At 35.0% G+C, this 21,706-nt stretch overlaps 1 protein-coding gene across 2 annotated transcripts in view; it reads right to left on the bottom strand.

Moving 5' to 3' along the window:
- LOC134664419 (uncharacterized) overlaps positions 1-21,706 on the bottom strand; it is a 38,521-nt gene that overhangs the window by 6,330 nt on the left and 10,485 nt on the right. For both annotated transcript variants that reach the window (XM_063521053.1, XM_063521062.1), the window contains 2 exons: positions 12,039-12,195; positions 2,299-2,400 (listed from right to left, as the gene is read on the bottom strand). In XM_063521053.1, the coding sequence (XP_063377123.1) occupies positions 2,299-2,400; positions 12,039-12,195 (259 nt within the window). The remainder of the gene's footprint in view (positions 1-2,298; positions 2,401-12,038; positions 12,196-21,706) is intronic.

Below are 21,706 nucleotides of genomic sequence, written 5' to 3'. Positions count from 1 at the left end.
ACGACGCTTGAGTAACTCCAAATTTATCATCTCCCCTACCATAATAGATGTAATGTATGTATGTGAGTAAGTAACCTAACTACATTTGTAATGTAAAATGAGTATAGGTATCGTATCCATAAATTTAATGATTATACTGTCTCAAATATGCGAGAGATAGTGTAAACTGTATTTAAATACAGTACCTAAGTACCTAAATTGTATGTTACCACTATTGCGGTCGTACACGTCCTAAGATTAAATATATAAACTACATCGTTTACCCTTGAACCTCCGCCTAACAGCTGACTTGATTTTATCAATTGAATTCTTTACCTCGCTTCCGCTTGAGCAACACTCGCTTACTAACCAAAGTCGTGATTAACCGAGCCGCTGACAAAAGATACTAATAAATATAAATAAAGTTAAAGAGGAAAAGTAATGATCCGGCACGGTGAAGGTTAAGCGTGTAGCCGGAACGAGTTCGGCATTACCTTTGCTGCCCCGCTGCCCAAGTATGGTTTGTGGCTTAGTTTAGTTACGTTCTTTCCTTTATTGTAAGACAACTAATCATCGTAATAATATATACAGGGTGGAAAGATAAGTCGGGCCCTGGAGGGAAACTACCTTAAATCCTTAAACTGGCTCATTTTACTTAAATAAGACATTCCTTTATTTTTAAAAAGAAACAAAACTGCATTCAAAGTATGTTTCATTTTTTCTTCAATTTGGCTTGTCTAAAAAAACCTTAAGTACTAAATATTAGATTTTATGGATATTTTGTACGACAGACGAGTGTAAGACCTAATGTTTCTTAGAGAAATGTTATCATTAACATTAACTGTATCGACTAGTAGAATAAAATTGCGAGTTTTTATTTTTTGGAATTTTTAGTCGGTTCGAGTCCCGGGCGAGGCAAGCGAGTTTTAGAAAATCTTTGAATGCAGTATTGTTTCTTTTTAAAAATAAAGGAATGTCTCCTTTAAGTAAAATGAGCTAGCTTAAGGATTTAAGGTAGTTTCCCTCCAGGGCCCGACTTATTTTTCCACCCTGTATATTTACGTGTTATACTCGTATATTTTTTATCAAATGTAGGTAGTTAGTTATATAGGGATGGGCTTAATGATTAAGAGCTGTTGTTTTTTTCTAACTATGAAAATTAAATAACAATTCAAGAGTAGGCATACTCGTAAATAGTGGAAAGATTTAGCATTAATGAAAATTTAATTAAATATAAATTACGACTATTTTATTTTAAATCACTTGCTCAGTGCAGTGCCAAGAGAATATTTTATCTCTGCCAAAACACAAATACTAACAAAATAAAATAATCATTGAAAAAAAGTTGTAAGGCCGTTATTAAATAGGTGATTTATATTTTACCGTTTATTCCTCACCTGTTATTTACTACTGATAATCTGTACGAATACCAACCCTTCGTGCAGTGCAATCATGCATATTTTATAAGTGCAACTTAATCCTAAAGGAATCCATAATAAAACAGTTAGCAATAATTATTGTTTATTATTACAATACTTATTTACTTAATAAATACAAGGTACACATTCTCTATTTTATACATGTCCACTCATAACAGTCATAACAAAAACAAAATATTTGAAACACAAAATTATTATTACAAATTTCAGACAGTTATGTACATAATGCAAACAAAAAATAAGGAACTAAGATATAAGCTAAACCGCCAAACTGGGATACATGCACAAAATACCCATGCATTTATACTAGTTACTACCTCTACAATTATAAAATAATTTACTATTTTCTAAACTAACCCCGCACACTATCACAATAAAATCCAAGCAATCTTTAAAATGGTGAGAAATCAACTTAATAGTTCTATAGCCAACTTAGTTTTCCACTGTTAACTAGAAAAGACAAAATTAAAAGATACCTAACAAGTATTAGTATTATACAGTAGTTCAAACAGTCAAATGAGCTTATAAATCTAGAATTTATAATAAAAGAGATGGATATGTATTAAACTTCTCTCACATATCACTTAATATCAGCGACTGCGCAAGAATTAAAACTTATTTATACCACCATTTTAAAGCTGCTCAATTCTGAGGTAAGTTCAGGGAAATCAGAGTGCGGTGTGGCATTACATGAGAACAATAAATAATGATTGGGAGAACGGTCTAAATTCTTCAGAAAGTAAAAATTAACTATGCTGGCATTTATTTAAATAGCCAAAAGTAGTAGTATTGTTGTAAAGTGGTATTAATTATTGTTCCCATGTTTATTAGTACTAACTACGTTGACTAGTGAATCACCGGCCGGAGGGGTAGATTTTACCTTGCGAGCCCGGGGGCACGAAGCCGTAGCCAGAGGCACCGACCACCACGCCGCTGGTCTGGGACGGGTCACCGGGCGGCGAGGGGGGGAACACTACTGGTCCTGAAATTGATTACACAAAAAATAAATACACAAACCATTATGAAGAAGCAAGGAAATTATTGACTCGTTTCTGAGAATCAGACATTGAGTTGGTCAAATTATGGTATCGTTTTGTAATTTACACTGGATAAAAACTTTGTTGCAGACTGGTTTATCCATTAAAATTTGTTTGTTTCTAAGAGTACCTAAATACCCCGGCTATTCCATGTTATATCAACATCAATTATCGTCGATGCATTATGTTGGATATATATAGGTACTTAATGATAAAATTAACAATATCAAATGTACTTTAAACGTAAAATAATCACCATACGAGGAACCCGCTTTATTAATTTATTATCACGGTTCAACCGGCCTAGCCAAGGTTACAATCGCTATCGCTTCGACAACGAAAAGCATTATGTCTCGCTATCACTCTTCCGTAGTGTGTCCAGTGACAGTTGCGTTTCGATCGCTACGGAGCGTAAGCGATTGGCATCTTGGCTACGCGGGCAGCTCCTTTACATAATATGTTAGCAAAATATATTGAGCAATTCTCATATCAAATAAATATCCTCTTTTAAGACTTAATTACACAGAACTGATGTAAAATGCAGAGAACACTTTCTTTATTACATAAACAAAATTTGGGTTGAAACGTCGCAAAAATATTTACGATCACGAAGTTAAATATTGAATATTGCCGATGCAAATTCTTTGCATATTAAGGTCGTGTCGTCGATACTCTATGTCTTAATCCATGTTAATCAGCGGAATAACAAAACATTATATTTATTAATAGAATAGAATTTGTCATAAATGTAACAGCTTAATTACGTAATAACCGAAAAATATAAGAATTCGAACGATAATTGGCTTTGGATTGAAACTGAATGTTTTATAAGTTTTAATTCCCAATGACTGATTAGGTAGGTATGTCGTAAGTACTTACCTACTTGAAACTAGGTTTTAATTATCTTAAGAGAATAATTACAGTTACATTATAATGGATCGGTAAATTCGGTAAGAAGCTTGAAATTACGAATTGCGGCTAGGTATTTATAATTCTAAAGTCTGTAACTTACCTACCTCTTTGTGCGGTTTCAATCTATTTAATACCGATATGAAAACTTACGGCCGTATTGGAGCAATGCTTCTAAGAGATCAAAAACGTCACTTACGATACTGACAGATCGGTATCGTACCGCAGTGATTTCTTAGAAGCATTGTTTGAATTGAGCCGATAGTTGAGCACAGAGCACATGATGCTTTCTATAGAAAACGAAGTATCCGAAAGACCTCGGCTCGGACACGGCTCCAGTGGCGTAACTAGGGGGGGGGTTGGAGGGGGCACGTGCCCCGGGCGCCGTCCAAGGGGGGGCGCCAAAATGGGCAAAAGACTACCTCTCCGCCTTGCCAAAGGCACAGCAGGGATACTTTCGTCAGTCGTATTTACCACCACTGTGAAGTGTGAAATGCGGATGGTAATCTGGCCCTCCGGCAAATTTGGTGCCTGCCCCGGGCGCCATATCCTCTAGCTACGCCACTGCACGGCTCGTTTTAACGTGTCATCCATAAGCCGTGGCAAAAAGCCGGCACAATGCTAGCAAGGTGCTTGCCTCTTGCTTGCATATATATAGTAGTAGTAGTAATCGCTTTATTGCACACAACACAGGTTTACATAATATTTACAGAAATAAAGGTACAAAGGCGAACTTATCCCTGTGAGGGATCTCTTCCAGCTAACCTTCGAGTAGATGAGGGGAGAATTCCAATTAGATAGACGAACTTACGGAATGCACAGTATATATATTATATAGTAAGTGATTACTAATTTAACTCGAAATAAAAAATTTCCTCCACCAACTCCACAAGTGGGTGGGTAGTGAGTGTAATATACCTGCTTTGTATTAATTGTATGACAAAAACTAATCATGACGAAAAATAGTCAATAAACATGTTTAAGGAAGCACCATCCTTGAATGACTGTTGCCAAACCTGACATTGGCCGGTCGTAAACAGAGCGCGGCTGCGCACACGCATTACCACTTCCACAAGAGCAATTAAATCAACTACAGTCGGGATCTGATACCGCGTCTTTAGAAATTAGTCCTTATCATATCTGAGGCTAATCAAATCCCGTCTATTGTGCTAGTATTACGCGATCATAAACCGATGCTGTTTTTAAATTGCATTAAAAATACGTACCTACTTATTTGTAAAATTATAGTAATTACTTTCTGTGATTTTTTTATGTTATTGCCTATATTATTTAGTTAGTAACAAAAAATAGTTAGAATTACGGCCCGATTCTAACTTTAAGATACGTCAACTAATAGATCTAGAAACGATATGGATTAGATATGTCAGTGTCAAATGTGACGTTTCTTCAAACAAATACGTCAGTTTTGACACTGACACATCTAATCCATATCGTTTCCAGATCTATTAATTGACGTATCTTAAAGTTCGAATCCGGCAGTTAGTTGCCTACCTTTGATATTCAGTCAAATATATAACCTTTATATTCTACTTATATTTAGGAGGTAAAATGATTCATTGAGTTTAACGTTACTTGAACAGGATATCATACCACATAAAAATTCAGAATTGGATAATTGGGTTTAATGACTTTCATAATTCATATCATGACATCTACAGTTATGATATTTTGCAATTAGGCAAAATAGGAGCAAACTCTAGGTATCTACTACAAATTTGCCTACAACATAACAAAAACAAAATCTCAGCAAGCAGCGGCGACTACACATTTAAAATATAATATTAATATTTACATTGGGTATTCGTAATGAATTGAGATTGAATTTACTTAGGGAGCACTGCACACTTGCGCGTTTTGCGCTTCGCCGAGCGCGGCCCGTCAATCGGACCCTTCTAACCGGGCGAGTGTGGCGAGTGACATGCTGTTGCAGCGACACAGCTACTTGAGCAGAAAATGTGACACATGTGCTTTGGAAGATTGCTATTTGGGTGGTAAAATCAAGGAAATACATTGAAATTTAAAAAGGGTTGGACTATTTAGTCACTACATGTTATACGACGCGATTCGGGAAATGAAGAGATTCACTAGATATGAAATAGTAAAGATATGTGACGTTCCACGGCAAAAGGTACCATTGCCCCGGCTGAATATTGGAGCGGCGTTAATAACAGCGTAAGCGCCAGCCGCTATAAAGTACTTTTTGCCGTGGAACGTCACATATCTTTACTATTTCATATCTAGTGAATCTCTAATTCATTTCCCGAATTGCGCCTATAGCCTGTCCAATTTCTAAGAAAAACCGACAGACCATAACAATATAAGATATTTTAAGACACTTAGTTCAACTTAATTTATTCATGAATATCCAGGATCGATCCAAAGGTAAATGATGACACAAAACCAATTTACATTGTTACACAAGCTAACCTTCCCTATGTAAACATATCTGCACCACAGCTTCATTCAATACTTACTCATTGAATATTGATCACGCTTATCGTTAATTTAATTAAGTACATACCTAAGTAAGTAGGTATAAGTATCCTGTTAGAAGATTTCTAATATTACTCAATAGACGATGTAGTTAAGGTTATTTTACATCTTGTTAAATCCGTGTATTGTTTTATCTAATTAATAGCTTTTTCACTACATCAGCTCGTAGGGCTCTCTTGATTGTTCTAAAACTGATGAGAAAATTGCATTTTATCCACAAGTGTCGCAAAGTAATTTGATGCAAATTTTGAGTTGTTTCCTTTTAATTTATGATGAATTTGAATGATAAATATTTACTAACATTAATTTGGATTATATTTTTATGTTGTTGCCTATATATTATTCAATAAGTAAAAAGCTAACTAGCAGGCCCGTGTGTACAATAACCCATAAAACATTGTTGGGAAATATTTTTTCTCAAACATGCAATTAAATATTGATGTTATGTTCCTTATAATAAGCTGCGAAGTATGACGTTTCAGGTGCGGCTAGGACAAAAGGTCGTTAATGGAATTTCATACACATCTTGCAGGCCTAGGCCGGCAAAGTCCTCTTTTTTAATTTTCATTTCACAGATATTTGTGACACAGCATCGTGGCATTCATCCATTAAAAAAAACTAGAGGCAGTATTTGCTTTATGGTTCGTAATGACACTCTGGCACTACGCCTATAAAAAAAAAACAAAAAACAATGTTTGCTATAATTTGCAGTTTTATTTGTATAAAATCAACATGAACTTAATAAATAATACATTCTATAATTTTAAATTATAAATTTAACTACACAAATAAAAACATTTAAAATATTTCATCTAAACGTTAGCGGTAAAAAGGTCTACTCAAACACGCGTAGTTATATTTTTTAAATTGTTATGGAGGTAAAGTTGAAAAATATTCATTCTGTTTTATTGGATTTATGGTGCGTTGTTGATTTTTTGACTTTAATATGAGTTCCGACGAAATAATGAAATTAATATTAATTGTAATCGTAGGTGCTGGAATTGGCAGCGTAAGCAGAATTGATTTTAAATAACTTGCTGCCTCTGCCGCCAAGTCAAAGACGAAGTATGTATATGGTTGCTTATGGCAATTTTATTATTTGAGAAACTAAGAAAAATGGCTTACAGTTTATTAGAAACAGTTTTGTGGCATATTTTAAATGAATGTAACTACATACAAATTCGTCAACAGTGTGGAAATTATACTTATTTACTCCATACATAAAGCAACGATGTATGTGAAACATGATGTCAACATGAAAGACTACCTATGTAAACTTATGTGACGAAAACGACAGTCAGACGGATACAAGGCGAAAAAATCAAAGATACATGAAAATATACGGGTAGTAAAACTACACGACTCGTGTAAAACATACGCGTGATAATGATATAGGTACGTGTTGGTTATATTTTGGGTGTAGTTTACTTTTTTCTATAAATAAAACTTGGGTTTCGTGGATTTTTTATTTTATTTATTTCATTGCATGTTTGAGAAAAGCACTATACATACCTCGGCGGGAAATGGGGTTGCCCGCGCTCAGACCTATCCGGCCTCGCTTCGCTCGGCCGTCTATATGTCTTCGGCCGGCAACCCCTTTCGTCCCGGCCTCTGTAGTAATGTACTATTATTGCCCGCCCAAGGGATTGAAGTATTTTCCTCACGCTGATATGGTGAAAAACGTTGTGTTTTACTCAGTAGCAAAATTTGTTTAACCGTCGTGCCTTTCAGAAGCTCTCGCAACACTAAGCTTCCATTTTTCGAACCATATTTACGTACTTTAAAAGTCTGGCCTTGATCTTTAACAATTACTTACCTACTAAAGCTAGTAAAAGGGTCTGCCCTTCAGTCCCTTGGGCGGGCAATAAAAATATTACCCAACAATCTTTTATGGGTTATTGTACACACGGGCCTGCTAGTTAGCTGTCATTAACTCCAAGTATAATGCGCATGACTTCCTCCCACTGCTTTGTCGCACCGCCATAAATACATATCCAAATTATACTTACGAAACTTGCTCCAAGAATTAATGGCAAGTGTAACATTAGGCCATTATATTGACCACATATTAATGGATGCAGAAATAATCCCACTCGTACAAAAACCTAGTTCTCTTTTGTTACAAGCTTTTGAGTAGGTACTTTTTCACCACACCAGCTTGTAAGGGCAGTCTTTATTCTTCAAAAACTGATGAGATATTAGCATTTTATCCACAAGAGTGGCAAAGTAATAAAATTCAAATTTTGAGTCTTTTTAGATTGCATTTCGCCTGAGATTAATTTAGTTTTCGAAACACTTGCTACTCTCGTGGTTTAGTTTCTGAGTCTTTCGCTTGCTCGGATATCAATATTGGCACGAGCAGTTAAACAACAACTTTGCTCCCATATAAAACAAATAATTCTAGTTCACATCGAAACCTGCAAATCAGATCGTCACTCGGCGTAAAATACGTAATGACACACAACTATAGTTGCTGACGAGTTGTGACCGTTCTTTTAGATTAGACCGACAACGTCACAGTATATTCGCAATTGTTCACTTGCATTAGCCGAGCTGCGATTAAAAGCTACTTTCAAGCGCCGATAATCATTGTGTGTTTGATATTTGACAAGCGAAATTTGGACACGATCACGACTTTTCGTAATAAACATTTATTACATAGAGAAGTGGTAAATACAAATAGGTTGCAATCAGGTTTACTCCTAATAGCTGGTCATTAGATACTTTTGTCATCGTTTAAGCCAATGCACCCTATGCGATTTGTATTCTAAAAATCACTTTACTATATGTATTCTAATTGTGTAACATTTAATTTATTAAATTCTTTAATACTTTTTAATTTGAATTGCGAAACATGAGTGAGTTTAGCTGACAAAGCAATTTGGTAAAAATAGAACCTGATGGAGTAATGTTCGTGATTGTCAATAGTGCTGCATGGATAATGGATAGACATTGACATTGAAACTTTAACTATTATACTTTCGTATATTACGCACGAGTATACAATTATACCTACTATAGAGAATTATGTAACTATATCTAGCTACATAATATGAATTTTAACACACGTATAAGTACATTATGTATTTTGAGCCATAGTCGTTGCTGTTAACAGTTTCAAGTTTAGCAGGGAACAGATCGGTTTGGTCAGTAAAATCTACTTTCTCCCTCCCTTAGTCCCATTTCTATCTGGTCGGGCCTCCTTGTACGGCGGGGCCAGGCCCGTACGCTCAATCCTGTGTTGTCAATGTCATAGGGGTCATATTCTGCGCTTTCATCTCCCTCTTTCTTCAGGAGGTCTTCTCAGGAATTTTGTGGAGATTTGGCCGTCAAATAATAATAATTAAACATTTGCTATGAGAATTCTATCACTATATGTCGAACAGCAATACTAGCTAGATTTTGTTGCAATTATCTTAGTAGTTTGTCAATCAAGTACTGACTACTTTTATATTTGTTGCAAGAAATAATGATTATTTTGTCAGTCCCACACTTGACAATATAATTGTAAGTTGACGATTATACTTCAGTTACTCAGCTACGAAGTCGCCCTTAATCGGAGTTTAAATATAGTAATTTGGCCAGTGTAAAATGGCAATCAACTTGGACTAAGGTAAATTATATTTAGTAACTGCCAGTATGATAACCATCGAAGTGCAATTGTTTTCATAACAGCCAGGGGCGATGCAGTGCTCTATGTCTTGATTAAAACACCCTACTTACAACACCAACGCAACTGTCGTATAAAATTAAGCTATTATCTAATTAAATATTGACAAACTAATATGGTGTGCTGTGTCTACTTTTATGTGGCTGATTTTAGTAAACCGTTTAAATAAGAGAAAAAGATTAAGTAATCTTTTTCTCTTATTTCTAGGTAAGTACCTAGCTTACTAATTACCACCGATTTAATCGTTAGCTGTAAATAACCTAGTTGATGAAACGACTTAAGTATTTTTATCAAATTACTTAACTATTCAGATAAAGTGCTTACATACTACTAACAGAGTAGTTCGATAAGTTTAGTACTACCTACCTATATTGAAATGGATCATTAACCTCACTGACGACAGGGAATCGGAACAGCCGGCCTAGCCAAGGTTACGATCGCCATCGCTTCGACAACGAAAAACATTATGTCTCTCTATCACTCTTCCATATTAGTGCGACAGTGACAGTTGCGTTTCGATCGCTACGGAGCGTAAGCGATTGGCATCCTGGCTACGCGGGCTGTTTCCAAGCTAGACTCGTCACAGTAGAAGTCATCTTTATAAGTGCAAATCCCATGCATACATCACATTAATTCATGGGAATATTCTTAAATTTGTATATTCAACAATTACAATAATGTTCCGATTATTAACATATTTACGACGCGAGGGCACTTATCTCGTGCTTAGAATAATTGCTTCAAGTCAACAGCAGCTTAAGACAAACCGTGATGATAAGGAAATGTCACGTCCACTCCACTAAGCCACATTTACTCTCCTCATTACTAAGCCCTTTAACATTGTGCAACTTGACCAAGTAACTTTGTCTAAGCTTCAATGTTTCTTTTAGCTTAGCTACCATCTTAGCTTCTCAATTTATTAATTTCGGGCAAGTAAACAAATAATTTGTACATTTTCGTTATAACCACCTAGATCTGTCACTGAACGGCCTGACTTTAACCTACATTATTTGATCATGTAATGTTTCATCTACCCTCAACTAGCTTAAGAAAACATTTGAGGATAGATTTCGTTTACTCTTTTTTAAATACCAAAAAATACCGACTATAGTACAATGTAGCTTTTGAACTGGTTAGATAGAAAATGGTTCTATTACTAATCATTTTATAATACCGAACTATTAAAAAGTAACTAGTGAATAGTAAAATTTCGTCAACAACAGTAATAAAAGTAGTAGTAAAATTGTTTACTACTTACAGGTCAAGCGGCCACCGAAGTGGCTAACACTTTGGTTTTATTCCTATTAAGAAACGCCATTAAGGAAGTAAAGTCACGAGTGTAACCACTTACCTACGGATATGCGAAGTTAACAAGTTACCGTATTTCTCTTTTTCTGATTTTATTATAGCTTCTCATTTGCATGTACTATTGTACATATATCAGGTACTGTTCAAGCTTTTCAATAAACCTATCCTCGATATGTTTGTGTTTTCCCATCAAGAAGTGTCCTTCCGACTGCATCATTACATACATTAGCACGATATTATTGAATTAACTAGTATCGAAATTATTTTAGTAGGTACCTACTCAACTGAATCAGTTACGAGTGGTTCATATTTATTACAATATTAAAGCCCGTATAGATTTATTTATACAAATACACACAGTAAAGCTAAATAAAATTGTGTAAAAACTTATACTGGTTCTAACTCTAGTTAGCTTCGACTGACTCTTAAGTGCTACAAAATGTAGACATCGCGATTACGAGTAGAGTACTTGGTTGGTTTGCATTGAAACCAGTTAAGCCCACCACCATCAGATTCTGTATCTTATTTACTTATATTTCATTATTTATTTTGCACTAAGGCTATATTCATAAACTTGTGTGTTGATTATATTTGATTGTAATTACTTGGTCAAACTTGTCACTCAAAATGATATTACGTTGACATTCGTTAGATACGGATTTCCATAGATACATTTTGACATTTGAAACTGATCGGTGACTAGATTTGGGCTCGGCTAGTATTGCCTCGGCGCGAAAATACACGTGACCATTTTGATTGGTAAATGTTTTTAATTGTATTCCAGTTGTAAGTTTTTAACAATCATATCAATAAAACTTATGAATGTGAATTTGTAAATCATCTTAAATAGGCTTGATAACAAAGCTCACCTTTCGGCTCATGTATAATTTAATCCAATGGATAATCTCAGTATCACGGCGCGATTCGGGATATGAATTAGAGATTCACTAAATATGAAATAGTAAACATATGTGACGTTCCACGGCTAAAGGTAACTTATGGCGGCTGGCGCTTACTCTATTATTAACGCCGCTCCAATATTCAGCCGGGGCAATGGTACCTTTTGCCTGGGAACGTCACATTTCTTTACTATTTCATATCTAGTGAATCTCTAATCCATTTCACGAATCGCGCCGTCAATTTTCTCGGCCCTAAAATGTTTTGTATCGTATTCTAACTTACCGGTGTTAGCTCTAGGGTCTCTGGCGCCGGCGGCCGACAACGTGTTCAGGAGGGGTCCGCCGAAGTTAGTGGGGGCGAAGCTATCGCTGTAGTCCAGCCCGTAGTCCAGGTTGTACTGGGCCGCCGTCAGCGCGACGCACGCGCACACCACTAACGCCTGCGAAAACAACTTAATCACATTAGTTATGCTAAATTTTGAATTTAAAATATTATGTATAACTTTGACCTTAATTAGCATTAGTTCGTATATGTATTTACACTGACTCGTATTTGAGTGCGCGACACACTACACTAAAATCAAATCTTTAAATAAATGCAAACTGAATTAGCCTCCTGCTCTCGATTCGGCAACATACATTATTCGTTGAGCGTGGTCATAAACGTAAATTGTCCTATTCTTGACACTATCCTAATAGTTGCACCATTCTTCGTAACTAAAATTGAATTAGGCTGTTAAACAATACGATGTTAACCTTAGGTACTTAATTTAATAATTTCTCATAACTAAGTAAATAAAACGTTTGATTCTAGGTACCTACTATACCGACACACAAAGTCACTACCGTTAATAATGGATAATATGTTCTATTTTACTATCCAGCTAGTTATAACTAAATCGGATTAACACGAGGACGATTTCAGATAACCTGGTTATGAAGGTTGAGATGGTAAAAGAGCGTAATCAAATTAAAAGTTCAGGCCGTTACCGAATGAAGCGTGCAGTTAACTAGGCGTTAACTGAACGCCTCGTTATAATTACATGCGTATCAAATCCGCCAAATTATCTATGGGTGCATCTGAATACCAAGTTGTTATGTTACGGCATCGATGCTTAATAACTTACTCATGTCAGGCGTGGCTCACTCCGCGATTTCGTCGCTTTGCTACAGTTAGCTAAAAATATATCCGTTCCACCCCAATTTTGGGGAAAGCCATAAGCCGCGCGTGGCGCTATCGCCACCCAGCGGCCATATCTGCTGATCGTAACAGACGCGTTTTGTTAGAGAGTGAGTCTTCTGTACCTAGTACTATTATTTATTCTGTGATCATGTACCCATGCATAGTATGCCCGTCATTGCTTTATAGCGTATCATTACGATTATTCGACAATCGCTTATTTCAATTATATGTCTGAATCGATTGGTATAGTAATCACGGCTGGTGGTCTTCCGCGGCCTTACTCCACATACCTACATACTTTCAAATACAGCGGTAATGGCCGATAAGGCAACAAAACCTTTAGTATATTAATATTCATACAAGCAATAGCGAACGCGATTCGTTTTGTAATAGAGTTGTTGATAGTGAGATTTCCGTTTTCTATCAGCGGCCTACGAGTACCTAATTTTGCTTTAATAACAATATTTTACAATGGATCATTTGATTATACAATTTTTAGTGTTCCGTACAAAACTTTGTTTACGGAACACTTATGGGATCACTTCGGTCTTGCAAATCAGTTAAATACGTTTTTATCTTAACGCAGTAGCTCGAGACACTGATCCAGTTGCAGTCCTGTGTTTGCTGATCTGTTGATTCGGGCGAGGAATCCAGTATGAATGTGGGCTGCATGCCTTTTCTTGACCAATCTAAATCTCTTGTTAGGCAACTAAAATAAACAAAGTAGAATAATGAACATTCAGCTGATTAATTATCTCTCAGCTTACTGGGAGGTCTTTCAACATATTTTCGTAATTAATTAAAGTTATAAAACTTATCTTCATCGCTCGTTATTTCAGTTTTTTCATACATATTATAGTTACTTAAGTTTTTTTGGGACAACTCGTGCAATTGTTTTTGCGAATCGGGTTTGTGGGCAAAAAATATTACCAACGTGTATATTTTTTGTTAACAATGCTATGTTGCCTCTTGTCCATCTTTTTTCCTTCAGAAACTCAAATAGTAGTTCCCATATCCTTTCCCTTTTTCAGCAGTGACGGTAGCCACACATCCCGCCAATAAGTTTCACACACGAGTGAAACCGCGGAAACGTTACGTAACGAACCTGTTCACATGTCGGACTGGTTTGGACCAAAACAAGTGTCTGAACTTGAGCTGACCTCGGCTGAGGTCTGCACGGCATATGTATGAACCCTAGCTCGACTAATACGAGCACGTGTGTGCAATGAATGCACATTGCACACGGGCGATTTACTTTATGAGGAACGATGAATGGAACTCTTTTTATACGTATATATTGCAAATTATTTGAAATCGTAGTCTATGTTCGGTGACCCTTAAACCCACACCCAACCCCATGACCCAGAAACAGAACCTAACCTAATTGATTTTACTGATAATTTAATAGTGACAAAATTATTTAATAATGCGGCAAGTGTCATGGGCACCTTTGCACCCGGTACAACTCGCGGAGGTCTTTTAGATTAAAATTTTCTAATATTTAGATATACATATTTAAGTTATTTTTGTATGATTTTTTATATGGTACCATTAACATTTTGTATAAATACATAAATTTTGACCATTTTTTTAATAAAATAGGTTGAAAATTGTATATCTGTACCTATAAGTATAAATCGAAATTCGGTACTTAATTATACGACGGTATTATTTAAAAAAATACTTAGGTACTTACTATTTAGTTATATTAAAATAAACACAAAATAACTTGTTACATCTAACAAATATGTTTTTAACTTTTTGAGATATAATCCCATAATAGACTAGCTTTCAATTAAGGCGTTTACAAAACGATAATGGTAAGTTCACGTGACTAGCAATTTGTCCTAGAGGTTTCGTAATAAGCCCTACATAAAGGCTCGGTAGGTAGATATAAGTACAAGGACCGAACGCCCGTCTGTGCATACGCAATTGATTTAGTTATGCAAATCTGATTGCAGTTTTCATTTTCACACTTATAAATATCTTGCCAACTGATAAATAAAGTAGTTATGACCAATGCGTGGAATTGTAAATTACTTAAAATCAAGAATAATGGTTGTTTACTCTTTGACCCATTAAAAATAGTTCTCTTGTACTCGTAGATAATTTTAGAATATCCAGACGAATGTCTAGAATTATACATAATATATTATTCTTGGTACATCTAACTTCGTGACATAAGTAGGTAATTAATAAAAATACTACCCACGGTTTTTTTTGCTATTTCTCTCACTAAACCTGCGTGAGCAAGTGTGATAAAAAGGCTCATTATTAACTTACATATTGTTAAAATATGAAATGAATTTACGAGACCAAAAAAAATGTGCCGTGCCATTATTAACTTGTGACCAGCCCGTACCCAAAAATTTATATGTTAATTTATCACTTCGTAAATTCTATTAACTTTAATACACTATATTTAAAACAGGGTAGGGGTTATTAGCCAACGCCTGTGATCTGATAGTGCTGGAAAATTATTTCATAATTACTGTTTCTCTGTATTTATGGTTCGCGTTTAATTTGCGCCAGAAACATTAAGAAACCCTTTAAATATGCAACACGACAAACGGGTAGCAAGGTAAGTGCAGCGTCAAGTTTAAACCGTCTAGGAAGTTTAGCAAGGTATTGATGAAACTGCGGGGGCGATAAAACCGAACTGTAACAACAACTACATTCACAGGGGAAATTTGAGACCAGTAGGATGCTTTAGGTTTCTACAAGATGTATTCCTATTCCATTGAACGCACATCAAGCGGTGTAAGGTCAAAAGAGCATTAACTTAAAACGTCATGTTATTAAGAATACATATTTATTATACAGTGTGGAAAGATAAGTCGGGCCCTGGAGGGAAACTACCTTAAATCCTTTAGCTGGATCATTTTACTTATAGGAGACATTCCTTTATTTTTAAAAAGAAACAAAACTGCATTCTGCATTTTCTAAAACTCGCTTGCCTCGCCCGATACTCGAACCGACTAAAAATTACAAAAAATAAAATATCGTAATTTTATTCTACTAGTCGATACAGTTAATGTTAATGATAACATTTCTCCAAGAAACATTAGGTCTTACACTCGTCTGTCGTACAAAATATCCATAAAATCTAATATTTAGTACTCAAGATTTTTTAGACAAGCCAAATTGAAGAAAAAAAGAAAAAAACTTTTAATGCAGTATTGTTTCTTCTAAAAATAAAGGAATGTGTCCTTTAAGTAAAATGAGCCAGCTTAAGAATTTAAGGTAGTTTCCCTCCAGGGCCCGACTTATCTTTCGACACTGTATAAATATATAGATAACAACACAACACAAGCCTTGAGTGCCTGTGTATTGGTGTAAGATTGTACCCTAATATTTATTCTTTATTTATCGGTAAAATATTTTCTTAAATAAACGTAAGTAAGCTACCATCAGCCGTTAAAGTGCATGGCGACGTTATCAATGAATTCATTCATATTTTTTCCATGCAATTTCGCAGCTCACTGTACATGGTATTGTATATGGAGGAATATCTGATAATTTCCTTTTCGCTGATTGCATAATTCACGACGTCGTTTATATAATTTTATTAGGTACGCCCCTCCTTAATTGGCTAACTGACGTTAATTAAAACGATCGAACCACTGCTATTAGTAATAACACTGTGCCATCAATAGTTAGTAGTTAACGCAGCGCACGCAGACTCCATGGACTGCATACCCGTTACGATAGGTCAGACTTAAAAGCAAACCTGCATTCAATTTACATTACGTGTCCAGTATTGTTTGATGCCTACATCTCGAAGCACAAAAGACATTAAGCAAGCAATGTTAAACCTAGTTGCGAAATTCCATTTGGTTCTAGCCAGACCGCTACATCTCAGACATTACTCCTGGCTACCGCTTTCCGCTAACGCAACACACCTCATACATATTTAAAACAATATAAACTATATTCTTGCATTGATCAAAGCTTGATCGTAATCACGCTTAGATTGTATCGATGTTAAATAACTGACCAACATTAGCACAAACCCAATGTGTATGAGGAGTATAACAAAAGTTGTACAACCTTGTACCTAATCTAGTAATTAACTCTGAACTGAACAGAAAAGTTTTACAGGATTTATTGACTCTAAAAACTTATAAACCCAACTTCTGATAAACTGATAGCTGGCATACTTATACTTGTCATAATAGATCGGAAATAATTATTTCGAATTAATATTCATACATCTTCGAACTTTATCTTGTACTTATATTATTAATTGCTACAACCGCCCTCTGCACCTCTAGATCTTAAAACAGAACCTATTGAATTCAGATACCTTTTTGGATATGGGTATGCCATCCAAATTTGAATACATTTTACTATCTAGTGCGATACGGGGACAAAGATAAGATTGGTATCGCGTCTCAGAATGCAAAGTACATGGAAACAACAAGCTGCGAATCACGCGCGCGCGTGCACTGAAACCAAATCAAGTGTGAACTAACGTTGCGACAGAGTGACACAACTCGCTGGATATTGTACTAGTTAACATCTTGGACCAACATACCTAGTCATTTGGATGGCGCTAATGACATAAAACAAAAAGGATTTGAGATTCGATCTGAGTGTGCCATTAGAGACGCCTAATATAAGTATTACGTTTGCTACTTTTTTTGGATGGTACTTAGTTACACAAAGAAAACTTGATTGAAAACAACTCCCATATATTTAAGAAGTTTTTTGTTCATAATTTGTTGAACCTAATTCAGCATAATTCTCAGCTGGAGCTGTATCATACGTACTTCTATCTAACCAACGGTCTAAATATATGATTAACAAATAACAATATGTATAATATTTCTTACATATAAATTTACATAACAGTTTTTAAGTAGGTCCACTAGCAAGATAATAATAATATTACATGTAGTACATTAACTAAACAATGAGGCTCATAGATTATTGCATCACTCTCGACATGTTTCTGTGTAATCACATGTAATTAAATTCGCAAATTAGCTTGACCAATTATTCATCAGCACTCAAACTAGAGCAGAGACTTAACAAACGACATACCGCAACCTTCAAATTAATTTGGACCATATACATATGGGGCTGATATAAAGACATTAAATTAGCAAAAATAAATAATAAGATACCTCCTTTATTGAGTACTTACCTACCTATATTGTTTGGAGGTTGTGGCTATATTCAAAGTCAAGGACAATTAACTCTACCGGCTATAGTGAACTGAGTACAGTGATTTGAGCCTGAGGCTCTTAGAAATGTGTAGAGACCAGATTTATTACATCTGTAGCATTTATCAAATTGATTTTAGTCAATACCTACTCACTATTTATGTACAATGAAAGAATTTGATTTATGTATTATTTCGTACTAAGTACTAAAAAAATTAATACTATGTATGTAATATTCATATAAATGTACAATTGTACAACAACTCGATGTATAGTCAGCATCATAAGTAGCATATTAGGCTAGGCGTCATAAAAATATGTACTACCATTCTCTAATACCTTAACGAAGAGAGATATAATCTCTATATTCTCTATATGTGGATAGAACGATTAGACTAAGGCAGATACTTTTGAACGCAAACTATAGTGATATATATCTATATAAAAGAGTATTCGAGGGTGGCAGACGTTGAAATTCGCAATTAAACATTCAACATAACATTAGCCAGCATGCTGATGTTGTTCCAAATTCTCACCTGCGATCGTTTATAGTAACATCCCTAAAGATTCATCGATCCAATACCATATCCCTATATATTAGGCCAATTATAAAATGTAGGCAGTCCTCTCCATACCGAGATATGGTTTTAAATATACATATAAAATGTATGTATACTGAGGTAAACTAACGGAAAGTTACTTTGTAGATTGTTCATTACAGAAACAATTCCACAGCATCTTACGTTAACCAGACAGTCGAATAATTACGACATTTACCTAACAAATGCCTCGGACGTTACAACAGCCACCAATGAAAGGATCTCTACGTATCACGTGTGAGCGCCCAATGCTTGTCCTGGATTGCGACATAAAATATTGCTATTGGCAGCCGAGACATCAGAAGGCCTGAATACATTTAACAAATTTATGTATCCTTTAGAATAAATAAGAACACTGTCTATTCGCACAACAGATATATCGGAGTGGACAAAATAATAAATATGACTCTTTTAATATGGTGGTAGACTGAAAGTTCAGACGTTTACCTACAGATGACGATGATTTCAAAAAAATGCTTTAAAAGAGCATAAAACAATACCAACCTTAATAATTAGAGTAGGAAACACCGATTTTTTGTTGCCATAATACACCGAATAATAGGTAGAGTTAGACCAAGATAAGTCTACAACGATTTTGAGTGCGATTGCTAGTGTTATTTATACGTCATAATTTTGTAGAAGTTTTACATTTAAAATAACACTTCCACTGCGTGTGTCAGCAAAATCGTTGCAGACTTGTCTTAGTGTAACTCTAAATATAACAAAAACCTATTAGACGGGAAGTATATGTAAGTAAAAGTATAACTTTAGATACATAATTATCGTTACTTCAACCAATAGGAATGTATGGCCGTGTCTATAGCGGAACTAAAGTCAAGTATATATATGTTGAAATAAAAAAAGATTATTTAAGATAATTTTAGCATCAGGCAAGCGCGAATTCGAAATTAGAAATCACTTATGTTTTACTTTAATAATTAAATAATTAATTATTTTGCAGATTCGTAAGTTCAGTTCAAAAACTAACAATGTGAATTATCTTTAGAAAACAATGAGCGATATCATCAAATTGTGTAACGAATCTTTTTTAATGATTCATGATCGATTTCCTCAAGTTGCTGAACTGAGCGTTACCATAATGACGCAGTTTCATGGCTCACCAAATCGCGTGATTGATTGGTTTGAGAGATGAGAGTTTTAGCTACATTATGAAGATTTCAACGTGAAAATGCTCCACCTATACATAAACTATTTGAAGTATGTGACCTACTTAAAGTATAATAAGAGTCGGTAGGTAATTATAAAGTAATACATGTATGAAGGAAAGACGAGGCGTGTTTCATAATTATTCGTACATATTCATCAGATATGCATGCAGATATTGCAAGTTATTCTTTTATTAATCGAACTCACGGAGTGAATAAGTATTAATAAAGATAAAAAAATCTTAGATACTTCATTGCACTGGTATTATATAGTGCGTCAAGCAAATCTTGTCAGTAGCAATGTAAAGCAAACTAAAGTAGGGCAACACTCAAAGAGTAGTATTGCGCTAAGAAAAGCAGCAATGTACAATGTACATCAAAACAAAACTTTTTTTTTCGCTGAGCGCGCTATGAGCGCGCCTTGTCACGTACGTCAATTCAAATTGTCACTCGCGGATTCTCTATTGAAAATGTTTGAAATTGTTATTAATACGTATGGACGGACGATTTAAAAGCAGTGTGTGATGTTGATAAAAATGATTAACTAATTTGAAGATCTCAAAATAAAATTGTAAGTGGACTATGCCGTTAAACAAGAATGTATGAATAAAATCATTGCTTCAGCAGGTAGATGTCATACTGGATTTTCATATTTTATTAGATTTCTCAGTTGGCACTGTAGGCATTGTAGGCACCTTAGCTTTAATTAAGCACAGTCTTATTTAATTTATTTAATATATTGGTATTTAATGGTGACACAGCAGAAATATCTCTTGAAATAGAATCGATTCAGAATGTAAACATTGTAAACCATTTGTAAACAAACAAGATGATGGCTGTCATTCGCGGTCCACATTCCACAGATAAAGCACAGATGACACGCGATTTTCGAATTATTAGAACACAGTGTTGCTAACCCGCGATTTTTCAAATTTGCCGCCGTTTGCTACTGACAAGATTTGCTTGACCCAGTATATTAATATTGATAGACAACTTCCACTAAAATGTGCTGTTATTAAAATCATTATAACACAAACCTACTTATAAATGTTAAAATATTGTATTTAAGTTTCCCTTGCGCACTAAAGAGTAAATGATCAGTAATAATATTTTACAAACATGCATTCCGTGATTATGAACATTCTTTAATATATTGAAAATGGATTAATCTGCGTCAATGTGGATCAATGACAAAATTACATGATGCTGTAGGTCATGTGACCGACACGCGATTGCAGTGTCTTGCCGGACTAAAAGAACGTAACTTCTTACGAATTTAAATTACACAGACATCTAGTTTACTAGCAAGGCAGAGTTGTTAAAGACCTTCCGCGCTAATGTCAGATATTATGTAAATAATTGAGCAGCATTGACGGAATGTGTTTACTGACCTGGTCTGCGACTATTTTAGCTTTGCAAAGGTTGGTAACTGAAGAATTACATTCAAAAACTTTACCTACCTACTACACAGGTATTTCTCAAAATATACACGGAAAAAAATAAGCTCTAGCAAAGTACCAATTTGGCTTCGTTAAAATTTATTCAGTTGGATACAACAAATACTTATTTAGAATGCGGAATAAAGCTTTGTAATTGACAAACAAGCAATTATTGCTAAACGTTCTTGGTTGTTTTAACCAAGTACTAATCTGTTTTCAAATAATGCCTTAGTCAATATAAACGCGTGTTATTTACTCTTAATACATTTATTTGCGTAATTTTACCAACTTACGTTAACCTAGTTGACTTCTTTGATTTTAACAACGAACTTTGCAGGCTCCCTCCGAGCCAAGTCACTCGGTTGTAAACAGCAAAAACTTATTTATTTCTAGCCA

Source organism: Cydia fagiglandana, chromosome 1, assembly GCF_963556715.1.
Source record: "Cydia fagiglandana chromosome 1, ilCydFagi1.1, whole genome shotgun sequence".
NCBI lineage: Eukaryota > Metazoa > Arthropoda > Insecta > Lepidoptera > Tortricidae > Cydia > Cydia fagiglandana.
Note: the sequence above shows the minus strand (reverse complement) of the source record. Positions and strands in the feature narration are given on the sequence as shown.